This window comes from Cryptomeria japonica, chromosome 9 (assembly GCF_030272615.1).
Source record: "Cryptomeria japonica chromosome 9, Sugi_1.0, whole genome shotgun sequence".
Taxonomy (NCBI): Eukaryota; Viridiplantae; Streptophyta; class Pinopsida; order Cupressales; family Cupressaceae; genus Cryptomeria; species Cryptomeria japonica.
Window position 1 is genome coordinate 620,524,844 of NC_081413.1, and position 12,488 is coordinate 620,537,331.

The following is a 12,488-nucleotide window of genomic DNA, read 5'->3' on the forward strand; positions in this document are numbered from 1 at the left end:
GATTAAAACATCCTCATTCTCTTCATCAAAATATATACATGAAATATAACATTTAAGTATAAGTCAACGTAACTTAAATTTTAAGTTATAAGTCATGTATAAATTGGCATTTAAAAGATCTTTTAAATTTTTGGACTTTGTCAAATTTCAGCAATCAGTAGGCTCCTATTAGCATTCTCTTGCTCTCTCTATCTCACTAACTTTATCTGCCCCGAATTTTAGACCTATCTATCTCCCTATCACTCTTCTTCTATCCCCTCTCTCTACCACTCTCTATCTTACTCTCTCCTCTCTCCCCCAAGACCTAGACCTATCTCTCTACCCTTCTCTCTCTCACCCTCAGACCCCAGTAAGTGGTGCTACCCTCAACCTAATTTTGGCGAGCTAGAGAACCCACATCGACTCCTAGAACTAGACCCTCTAGCTCTATCTCTCCCTTGGTTTTCACTAGGGCTGGAAAGAGGAAGATGTAGTCTTCTCTTTAGTTTGTTCATTGTTGCTTTTCACATTTGGACATATCATTATATGTAATTTTGTAAACATTTATAAACTTTTGCTGCTATTATATATTTTAAAGTTTGAAACTAGGAGTATGAATGATGAAATTTCAAATATTGAGTGTTTGTTAGATCATATAACATGTGTAATGTTTCAATTATGGCTCTTATGTTCTCGAAATGCATTAATTTCTTTATGTTTTTTTGTAAAACTAGGAGGTTGTTTTTTTTTGCCCAGTAGAGTCCAATTTTTTGGTTTGCCGAATCCGTGGTGAGTCCGACTTTTAAAACTTTGCTATTTACAATTAAAAGATAACCAAGAATCATACTACTCAAAAATGTTTTGACCTTCACAAAGAAGCCTAATGATGCAGAATATCCGTCCATGTTTATATTATGAAACAAGTGATTGCACAATGTTCATGCTTCATGTTAAGAATATAACCCATCTAGCAGAAAAAATAATCCAGATATTCTTTCTATGCTGCCAAAGCTGTTGCCAAGTGAATCCAATGGTTCCTCTATCAGGTTAAAGTATTCAATACACCGAGAAAGTAACTAATTTTCAAATTGCCCAATGAAGATGAAACATCGTCATTTATATGATACATTGATTAGTAAAGTCCTAATGCACATTAGCTTCAGTTCAAACTAATGAGGCCACAAAGGAAAGTGCAATTACAATAGCACTGGACCTTTAGTTTTAAGTATAAACCACTGTTTCAATGGAGAGAATCTGAGTAGACACTTCGATAAAACACTGGAAAAATTATGTGCATATAATTAGATAAATATAAGTATGGTTCATGCAGTGTCAAACATTCTAAAAAGTACAAAAAGTACAAGAAGTTCAAACTTCTAGAACCTTTCAAATAAGTTTCATGCTAACCACTGCAAAGTTTTTCAAGTGCCAAGTTCTCATCTCCTCCACATTTTTCTAAAGCACTTCTCACTGTGACTTCAGGAAACCCCATCTCAACCAACTTTTGTACCTGAAAAATCAAAAAACATTACCATTATTAATGAACTTGGCAGAAATCAAGTGTGGAATACACTTTCCAAGAATTTATCTATATATCATTGATCAATAATTAAACCACAGAATACTGCACAAACAATTTGCCCAAAAATAAAAATTGTAAGATACTCATTAAGCATTGACATTTTGAACTTTTCCAGATGTGCATCTAACGAGTTACACTGTAAATGATATACATTAATCTCTGTTATACTAAAAGCAATATAACAACAATTTGCAATAGCATTGATCATCCTACTATTTGACAGAATATAAAAATATCCCTTTAAAGTTTGCAAGTGTTTCAAGCGCATGTCATGTTTTAGATTAATGTAGCTACTATGAACAGCATATCGTATAGGTTCCTAAAGATTGGTTAAACTGGTAGTTAGCCAGGATTTTCAACAAAGATAAGAATTTAGTAATATGAAAAATTTACCCTGCCCAGTACCCACATATTTTAATGATTTAATACAGAATGTTTTTTTCTTAGTATTAAAAAGAGAAGAAGGCCATCCAGCACTAGCAAGAAATAAAAATGAATGCAGCGTCATCCAAATGCTTTAATGTTAATGACTTGCTATGTCTAGTATTACCACTTGATCATCCAAATTTCTGAGGGAATTTGCACACATCCTCATTTGGATTTGAGGTGGTTATTCTCAGCAATCAAAAGCTATCCCATTCTTATCAGCACACGTAAGTTAAAGGCTCAATTGTGGAAGGATACTTCACCAAGTGATGCACACAGGTTGCCAGGCCCTTCAAACAGTAAAAGCCCAATAGTCTCAGTTTTGCACACTGGAGCAGTTGTGCCCGGGGATAAGCCCAAACATGCAGCACAAAGACAACACAAACAAGAAATTCGATGCACATCAACAAAAATATGATGTCCTTTATTGAGATATTTAGAAAATAATACAGGATTTACAACAATATCAGAAATTCATCAAAGTTCAATCTTTCCAATCTCTGCAACTTCCAAACCCTTGCAATCTTGATCTCAATCTCTCCCAATCACAGTCCTCCTTTCCCTCCAATCGGCAACTGTCAACTTCCCCCTTCTCTGATAGTAACTACTCCAACTGTTGGCCAATTGAACTTATATACAAAAATACAGGAATTCAACAGTCATTCAAGCGATTCAATCTGACGCTGAAATGTGGCAGAAGAAAACGCCTTCCTTTTACCTTCTTTGATGACCATCAATAAAAATATGCATGAGTATCAGCAGTTGAACGGGTTAGGATAACCTTATTGGATCCTGAGACGAGTTCTAAAACTCCCTTAAATCTCCGCTTTTAACAAATCACTTGTTCATGAGATGCTGTCAGGTTTCAAACCAAATTTGAGAACTTCATTGGGTTCTGAACTAGGTTAGGGAACCTCCATCCATGCTTTGAAGGACTCCTGAGAACAAGTAAATCATTTGTCAGAAATATTGTCAGGTTTTAAACCTCTGCAGGCAACCTTTCGGAAAAGAGAACTAGTTCGCAAACTTGTCAAGTTTGCCACCATCGATTTGAGGAAGCCTGTTGGCCCAAGATGAAATAACAGAACTTCATTGGGTCCCGAACTAGGTAATAAAACCAGGTTAGATGGCTGAAAAACTTCATGTAACTAGAATTTTTGCCGCTCAGAAAAGAAGAAAACTTAGGAAACCAAGTTAGGTTTCTTCATGCTTATTACAACTGAAAGAAAGAAAACAAAATTGAGGAGATGAGGATTGCATAAACACCCAGGATGCTCCTGCATCACACACCCAAGCTGAGAGTACTCTACTGACTAGGTGCAGGCAGGGAAGTTTGAAATATCTTGGACCACTGATGGCTCTCGAGTGAGATTGATCATCATTTGTCACATGATATATTACCCCCATGAGCCACATGTAAATTAGCACATTGAGATGCTCCCAATTTGACCCTCAGCTTCAGGTTTCACATCATCAACGCCCTTGTGTACCCTTAATTATTCTCTTCTGGTAAAATAGCTAAATTTCTAACTGAATACTACCTTTGGATCAACTATCTCATGGAAGAATTCCATCAAAAAGTTAACTATTAACCCTAGTAAGCACAATAAGAGATTTCAGGAACACTTTGAATTATGATATTTGCCAATATTTAGAGTATAATAAGTTAGATGTTAATGAAGAAACACTGGTCTTCAATCAATCTCTTTGGGAGGAGAAGACAAGTAAAGTACTGCAGTTTATTTATTGCTTAAGGTAGTCAAGATGGTTGGCAGTGTATTACATATGTGAGGTCAGGAGACGACCAAGTAACCAACTGCTAAAACATTTGGAGCAGTAAAAAATAGCATGCCTCTTTTGCATGTAGAAACACATAAACAGAATGTCAGAGATGGGTTCTTTGACACCACCTACCTACTCCAATTTGCAGCAAGGTGAATCTTTGAACTTGAAATGAGAAACCATGTGTTTCCAGGTTTGAAGATGGATAATTGTCCAAAGCCAAAGAGATTTGCATATTGGCTGGGGATGCAGGAACTAAGATGTTTGGTGAAGAGAATATATTCAGAGCAACAAAACATTTAAAGCTTTTAACATTCTTATAACACCTTATTAGCTGTAGAGATATGTTTCCGGGTCATAGATACAATGTGTTGTAGAATGCTTGCTTTGAGAATGTGCATTTTGTGGCAAGAGAATATATTCTATAAAGAAGCCACACTACAACTGCATACCACAACCAATACAGACTACGGTATACTTTCTATCTGATTTCCAAGAACAATAATTTACAAGTGAAATTACAACCTACCATGCTTATAGCCTTGCTACATAAAGGCTTGCATAGTTCCACACAACCATTGTCTTTTTAGATATGTTTAGGTTGTCTCAAAGCAACAAAATCAGTGCTGGGCAAAGTTGCATGGACACGGATACGGTATCGGATACGGATACGGTATTGGATATGGATACGGCCATTTTTTAAGACCCATACGTCATTCATAAAAAAGCAATATAGACACATAATTGCTACATAAATAATGATAAGTTGATTTAACATTTTACAATATGCAAAAATAGTACATTTGCATTGGAAGATAACCCAAAAAATGGGTCACTCAAATAGAAAAACATTTCATTTGTCTTTCTCATTGGGTGTAGGTTTTGTTTATACCAATTTTTTTTTTTAAATTGCATGAATGAAGTTTTGTAAAACTGAATTTAGGAAGATTTCCGTCAATGTTTTTAAAAAATCAAATCACATAGTATCTAGTGTGATTGGAAATCAAGGTTTTTTGGGCACATGTGGGTACATTATTCAATGTGTATCTGGGCTGTATCGGATACGTATTTGTTTCAGATACAGGAACGGATACGGGGATACGCGTTCCCAGGGAGGGACAAAGGAGTTTCCAGCTACTCTGGTGCTGGGTATCCAGATACAAATTTTTTGCAACTCATAGGCTAGACTTGAATAAATGAAACAAGAAAATTGAGACAAAAAGAAGCAGAACCCCATATGTATGTCTCCCCAATAAAGGCATTGGGTATCAAGCACTACCCACAAAAGGATAGATACTGTAGCCTTACAAGAATCCCTTTTGTATGATGTCCATAAGATATTGAGCTACAGAAATAATAGAACAGATCAACCTGCATAAATACTTGAAATTGAGCCACTGAATTAAGCTTTTTATTCTGATCGATATTGGGAAACATAATCAAAGGAAACAAAATCTAATTAAGGTTTGCATTCTGGGTCAACTTGTAAGACTAATTGTGAAAATTGGACAAATTTTTTACTTGCAATCAGCAGAAGGTTCTGAAAATTAAACTTGCATAACAAAATGAGATTCCCTCTCAACTTTCCCATGTTACCCCTGAATAGGTTCCCTTCTAGCCCAGCCTAAATCCATACAAATCTACAAGGTATGATGTGTACTTTTGTTCCATTTAAGGGTTCTTATTTTTTACATGATTGGTAGATATTATACAGGTAGTTTGTTGATATCAAGTTGGAACTTAGTGGCAGTAGTACACTATCTCATCTAAAAACTCTTCATTTTAACAGATTGAATTTGCCTGTTTAAGGGAGACTAAGGATGAGAAAAATATGCTCATGATTAATGCCTCAGCTTGACAAGACATCAACTTAACATTATCTTTCAATGTCTTCAAAAAGGTTATGTCTTCAAAAAGGTTATGTCTTAAAAAGAGAACAGCTTTCTTACATCACATATATCCATAACAGTTAGTTTAAATACATGAGAATCTTACATTTTATTTTGTTCCAACATATGTTTTCTTACAGAACATTTTAGTCAAGAAGCATAAGTGCATTACCAAAATGAATCTTACCTTCTCTTCCATTCCAAGAGATGTCTGTTTGGCAAAAGTTTCAGTCCAATAACGTGCAGTGCCCAAAAATGTTGGGTAGTCTCTCAGGTACTACAGATGGTGAATAACAAAAGTCAGAAAAAAATAGCATAGTTAAAATGAAACCTAAAAAGAATGCAGAACAAATTAAAGAGCAACAAGGCATATTAACAACTAAAATGCTATAAACATATTTTGACACCACCTGTTGTGCTACCACAGCATCCTGAGGATCACTGGGTTCTGGCGCTGAAAGTAAAGCTTGCAGAGAAAGTAATGCAGTCTTTAACGTCAGTGCTGGACTCCACTGATCTTTTAAAATATCCAGGCATATTGCACCATTTTGACTGCTAATATTAGGATGCCTACATAGATGCCACGGTTAAATGGAAATAGAATGCTAGTTATAGAACCTTCTTAATGTCAGAAATAACATGCTGAAATTGTTCATGATGGTCCACATTATAGAATATAACGCATAATTAAGACCCTGACATGCTTAAGTGGCTAATTATTGCCAAATAGGCAAATACCAATAAAAGGCAAATGTTCAGGAGGAATTTCTAGCACCCCAAAGCCACATACATTGTAATTATACCATACATAGTCTTTAAATTTCATGTAACAGTTTAATGAATTCCCTATTTTAGTTCCACTAGAGACTCACAGAGACAGCTAGAAATAGCAGCACATATGATGTGACAAAAATATGGCTGTAGCAAATATATATCAAACTTAAACATGTCATCTGGTGATGCAACAAGATAACAAATTTTTTTGAGAAAATCCAGTATCATTTTCTGCATACAAAGGAGAGCAGAAATGCAATTAAGAACATGAAACATGCTTATGATTCATATTATGCATCCATAGAAAAAAGAGTACCAGTAAAATATATTCAATTGATGCTGCTCGCTAATAACTACAAGAAAGCCATTCAAAACTCCCACACAGGCACACAGATGATAATTTTTAAAAATTAGAAATTTTAAGAAAGAATTGTTGCCAATCCAACGTTCAAAAGCTTCTATAAGAACTTTAAAAAGCAAAGAATAGGAAGATGGTCAAAACATTGACTATAAAACATCTGGTTGTGTGATCATTGTTAATAGATTAGATGTGCATTATGAGCTTTCAGAATAAATTTAAACTGTGTCCCTCCCACACCATAAATATCTTGATGAAAGTGCAGAAAGAGTGTTGCTTCTGTTGTGGTATCCTCTTTGTCTTGTCTTGTGGATTATAATAATTGAAGGTCTATTGGACCTTAAGTTTCTTCTTTGTATTTCAAATAGTGCACCTTTCTACAGTATCCATGTGCAAAAGGATAGTTTATTTTCATTTAATAAATGATTAACTCCTAATAATTTGAAGGCAGGATCAGATGTTATGATTTGATTCTGAGGTCATGCCGGGCAACAACAATTAACATTACTGGACAACAAATTCTCAGTATGCATAGCTGTCTCTTTTGATTAAAAAAAAAGAAGCAGCACTTAAAACACATTCAATTATTTATTTATTTCACAGGATTTGGTCAGTTTATAAGAGATTGCAGACCTTTTAGGAGAAACTAAGGGAGAAAGAATTGCTTTCTTTAGCTCGGGAATATTATCATAATAATAATCAAATAGATCATATGGTTATTACTTATGAATCAGTGCAGATTATCCTCCAGTTAGAGTTTCACAACTCAGTTGTAAGAGTTTGGTACTAAATAGGGCAATAATATCTTGAGCCTAGTCAAAGAAAGTTATTAATGGATCTCCTACTTTACTGCAAATGTATGGCCCAGTTAGACAACCCAAGGATCCACAATTTTTCAACTTCATATGAAGCGCCCCTTGCAAGCGTATAAAACAGTTGATGTCCACAAGGAGCAGTCCACAGCCAGTCTAACTCTACCGCATGCACTCTTTATCAAAATATGGCATATATCTTTCTTGTTATTCTGTGTTCCCAAAAGAGCATTGTTAGTTGTTGTACGTGGTGACCTTGTATGGCCTACCCTCACCTGGCCTCTTTCAGCCTTCATTCTTTAATCGAAAATTTTCTAGGGCAGAAAACAACTTTCCGATTAATTACTTAAAATGCTCTTAACAAATTCTATCATTCCCAACTCTAGAATACGAATTCATATCCATGAACATAAATATCACATCTGTGTAAAGCTCGTACCAGACTTTTGTTATAAACTGCATCTTTGGGGGTTCAAATGGATATGCCCCTGCAAAGAAAATTCAACCACCATGTCAGAACCAGTCCATATAATTGCAAGTTAATCGTCCATTCTTTCTTGTGTGCCTTGGGTTTTAAGCAGCAAACTGCAACCAAACACAAATGTTCCATTGCAGTACACCTAAATAAAGCTGATTTCAGTTCTTGTAATACATTTATTTTGAAAAATCCATTACTTTAATTTTGAACATATAAGAAAAAAGAAAACTTCACGTTCCGCCAAAACTGAAAGTATGCATGCAAGAAGATGTCACACTTGTATATAGTGAGTTGAAAACCAGGAACTTTCAAGTTAAACAAGGTTTATAATTTCTTTCCCTTGGCTGGCATACAAACATCTGAAACCAAAACTTACATGTGTCTGCTTTGACAAAATTTCTCCTCCAAAATAAAAGCATGTCCTGTATAGCACTCAACATTAGCAATTTGGGGAAATATATTGTTTGACAGTTTGAAAGCACTACAAAGCCATTCCATTCAGAACCCACTATACTAGGCCAACAAACCTTACATTTGAATTTACCGAATTTTAATACCCATTTTCTGCAAAATCATTAGAAATTCACCTATGAGACATCTGAGTTCGTAAACTAATGTATTTCTACTTTCCAATTGCATTGAGCTGCAATTGCAGTGTGTGATGTCCATGCCGCTGAGATGTCTTTCTATAGGCTGCAAAATGTGGAGTATAACTTTTTGATGCAATTACTTTACCAGAAAATAGATAATATTCTTGCTCTCTTTCGGACAAGATACTCAAATTAATTAGCATGACTCAAAGAAATTACAATCAATAGATCCACACACGATTACTGGGTATAGTTGTGGCAAATCAGGCTTTTTAATATCTCCAAAGGTTGGCGATTTCCCCTTTACTCTACTACTAACCATCTTGGGAACCCTACCTGCCAGTATTTTCTACTACAGCTAACTTAAAATTTTTACCTAACGATTCACTAAAAATCTCAATACCTAACATATGGTCTTGTATTAAACAGGAGAAAAGACAACATCAAATATCCAGGCATGTTTTACAAATGCAACTTCATTACAACTTGTAGTAACTGTGACCTCGATTCCATTTGACAATCCAGCAATTTCCCTTTCTCTTATTTTAGTAGCTGTGGGAGTGCACCAATTTCCCTAGCAGAATCAAAGAAACAATTCTGTCGTATGTTTATGTAAATACAATTTCTCTAACAAAATCAAATTCATTCCTTGAAAATGAACATACAGCAGCCATGGAAGCATATTTCTAGCTAGTCCACTAACAAGAACAAAGATCTAATTAAAACAGGTGCCTGACATTCAGATCAAACTAATGTGTTCTAGCCAATTTCTAACAAAAACATACACCTAAACAAATTGGATACCCGCTGCTTGATGCAAACAAATATTTCTTAGCCCATTTTCTAACAAAAAAGTACCCTAAATAAATTGGAATCCAATAGCCACAGTAAATGAATATTTTTTTCCATTTTTAAACAAAAAGCCTGATATTATGCTCAAACACATATGCTTCAACATTCAGCTCAAACAAATATACTTTACGAATTACCTACCATAAGAAAAACCTAAACAGACTAGGCGCCCTGTCTCAAACAAACAAATATTGCTTGACCCGATTTGTAACAAAATTAATGACATAAACAAATTGGATTCCTGATATTCAGCTCACACAATTAAATTTGACCTGCATTCGACCTAAAAAAAGACAAACAAACTGGGGGCCCAGTATTCAGCTCAAAAATATATTTCTTCTGCAGATTTCTAACAAAAACAGAAACCTAAACAAATTAAACGTCTGATATTCAGCTAAAAAAAGACTAGTTGACTAGCTTTCTACAATAAGAAAAGACAAACAAATGGGTACCTGAAATTCAGCTCAAACAAGCGCGCCTTGTCCTAATTCCAAAAACCCAACTTGAAGACCAAGCCAAAAATCAAATGCAACAAAAATCGAGAACAGCAATGACTAAACAGGCATTTCAAACACGCACACCACATCCTAATCCCGAAGACCCAACTCAGAGATCAAGCCAAAAACCAAATGGAACAAAGTCAAGAACAACCAAAGACTAAACAAGCATTTCAAGAATTGGGAATTGAGGACTAGTATATATTACCAGGCAAGCGAATGTCTATCTGGAAGATGCCCTCTTCATAAGGAGTGTCCACGGGGCCTGCAATTGTGCCACACAGGTGAGCTATATCATGGTCTCCACAAAGCTTGATGCTTATTCCCGATGTCTTCTTGTCCCTCTCTATTTCAGTCAGTTCCTTCTGTACTCGCGAGGCGTCCAGCATTTTGATATGCACACTACCCAACGCAGAGCAAGACGAAATGTAGTCCCACTTATGCTATCAAGCCTCCCTCCTCAAAACCAACCGGAAAAAAACACTTTGTTTAAGGTATGGAATGATGGATTTTATAATGCAGGAAAAGAATTGATGGGTAGAGCATAGAATTGGAACTCGATTCCTGTAGGTTGGGTTGTGGGGACAGAGGTTTGGAACGGAGTGGGCAAGGGGGACCAGGGGTTTCTAAGCCAGACTCAGAGAACTAAGCTTTTTCATCATGGAAAATTCATGAGTTTGCTATACATATGGATAGGTGGTTTAGGGTGCTTCTATAAGGCAGTTTCTAAGGTTTTTCGTTTTTTTCTTTTTTTTCTTTGTTTTTTTTTTTTTTTTTTTAATATTATTTAAATTTACAAATAGTAGTAATTAAATGATTTGTTTTAAATCATATATAAATATATAAAAGAAGTTTAGTGAATGATGAGTGATGATTTTTAGATTAAATTAGTTTATTAAATGTATAAATAATATATATATTTTATTTTTTTTAAATTATTTTTTAAGATTTTTATCAAGAGATTTTAAATTAATTTTGAATTTATTTTGATTGATTTGTCTTTGATGCAATGATTAAGATACAAGTAACAAGTTTCTATGTAGAATTTTGTAATAATTTGAACTTACTTTAATCATCTCTTCACATATCTCTTATGATTAGTCCTAATCTATAAATTTATTCTTTTATTTGGGTTAAATTCACAATACAAAATTAATCCTAGGTCAAAATTGTATCACAAAACTAAGCTTGAATCAAAACATAAACAAAAAATGACCTCCTACTTTCCAAATTCATATTTAATCATGGGCCCAGGCCAACCCCCATACAATCAATCATTATTTTTTATCTACGGTGTACCTTCAAACCCTTTTAGACATTGAAAAATCAATTCCCCTCTCAAAGACTCAACGACATCTTTCATGATGAAGGAGCCTACAAAGTGGCTTATTCATGTGGCAAACCTTATATAAGTGAAACGGGATGCTCTTTTAGCACTAGAATCAAAGAGCATAATGTCGACATCAAACATTAATAGGTTCTTAAATTTGCCCTAGCTAACCACTCCTCGCCAGCCAAATACCATGTTTGTTTAGGAAGCATGCAAATCTTGTTCAAAGAAGAAAACTTCTTCAAGAGAAAGTCTAAGGAATCCATATAAATCAACAATCACCCCACCAACCTCAATTGCAATGAAAGGTGGAGTTTAAGTCTTCTTTGACAACCTTTGTTATCCAACCTTAGAAGTCACCAACATTCTATTCCTTGATATTTCTCCTTCTATGTCAAACCTTTCTCCAAACCTCTGTGTGTGTGTGTGTGCATGCACGCACGCATGCGCGCGCGCACACACATACACACACATATATGTATACACACACGCGCACACACACACACATGTATGTATGTATATACATATGTGTGTGTATATGTATATATAAGTATATATGTGTATATGTACATACATACATACATACATACATGTACATTTATATATATGTATATATACATACACACATACATATATACATATGTATACATATAGATATATGTATATGTATATATACACACACATATGTATATATACACACACATGTACACATATACATATGTATATGTATACATATGCACACACACACACACACATATACGCATACACATACACATACACATACATATACATATACATATACATGTATATGTTTGTGTAGATAGATAGATAAATAAGGGGGAGTGGGGGGGACTAGCTTTAATTAAGAGTTGTTTATGATTATTGAAGGTGCTAAAGAGTTAACCTACAAGATAATTCTAATGAACTTGATCATACATCGAGCTTAATTAGAAATTGAGTTGTAGAAGTAATTATTATGTGAACTCTAGGAGAACCTTTATTTATATTACATAAGGTAGATATTATAAACATATCCACAATAACAAAATAACTATTTTCATAATCAAATAATCTCATTAAAATCTACTTAGATAAACTATGGTAAACTTAAAATAATTAAGTTGCATATGTGTCATGCA

The 12,488-nt window shown here is 34.6% G+C and overlaps 1 protein-coding gene across 2 annotated transcripts; it reads right to left on the minus strand.

Moving 5' to 3' along the window:
• Nucleotides 1–1,039: 1,039 nt before the first annotated feature.
• On the minus strand, nucleotides 1,040–10,730 carry LOC131063704 (ubiquitin-conjugating enzyme E2 27). 2 transcript variants are annotated; one of them, XM_057997596.2, is made up of 5 exons: nucleotides 10,228–10,730; nucleotides 8,042–8,090; nucleotides 6,069–6,228; nucleotides 5,846–5,935; nucleotides 1,040–1,489 (listed from the first exon to the last, which is right to left on the minus strand). In XM_057997596.2, the coding sequence occupies exons 1-5, from the start codon at nucleotides 10,406–10,408 to the stop codon at nucleotides 1,382–1,384; spliced, it is 588 nt and encodes a 195-aa protein (XP_057853579.2). In that variant the 5' UTR covers nucleotides 10,409–10,730; the 3' UTR covers nucleotides 1,040–1,381. The 2 variants fall into 2 exon arrangements, with proteins under 2 accessions (XP_057853579.2, XP_057853580.2); XM_057997597.2 differs by lacking the exon at nucleotides 10,228–10,730 and adding an exon at nucleotides 8,457–8,535.
• Between the last annotated feature and the right edge of the window lie 1,758 nt (nucleotides 10,731–12,488).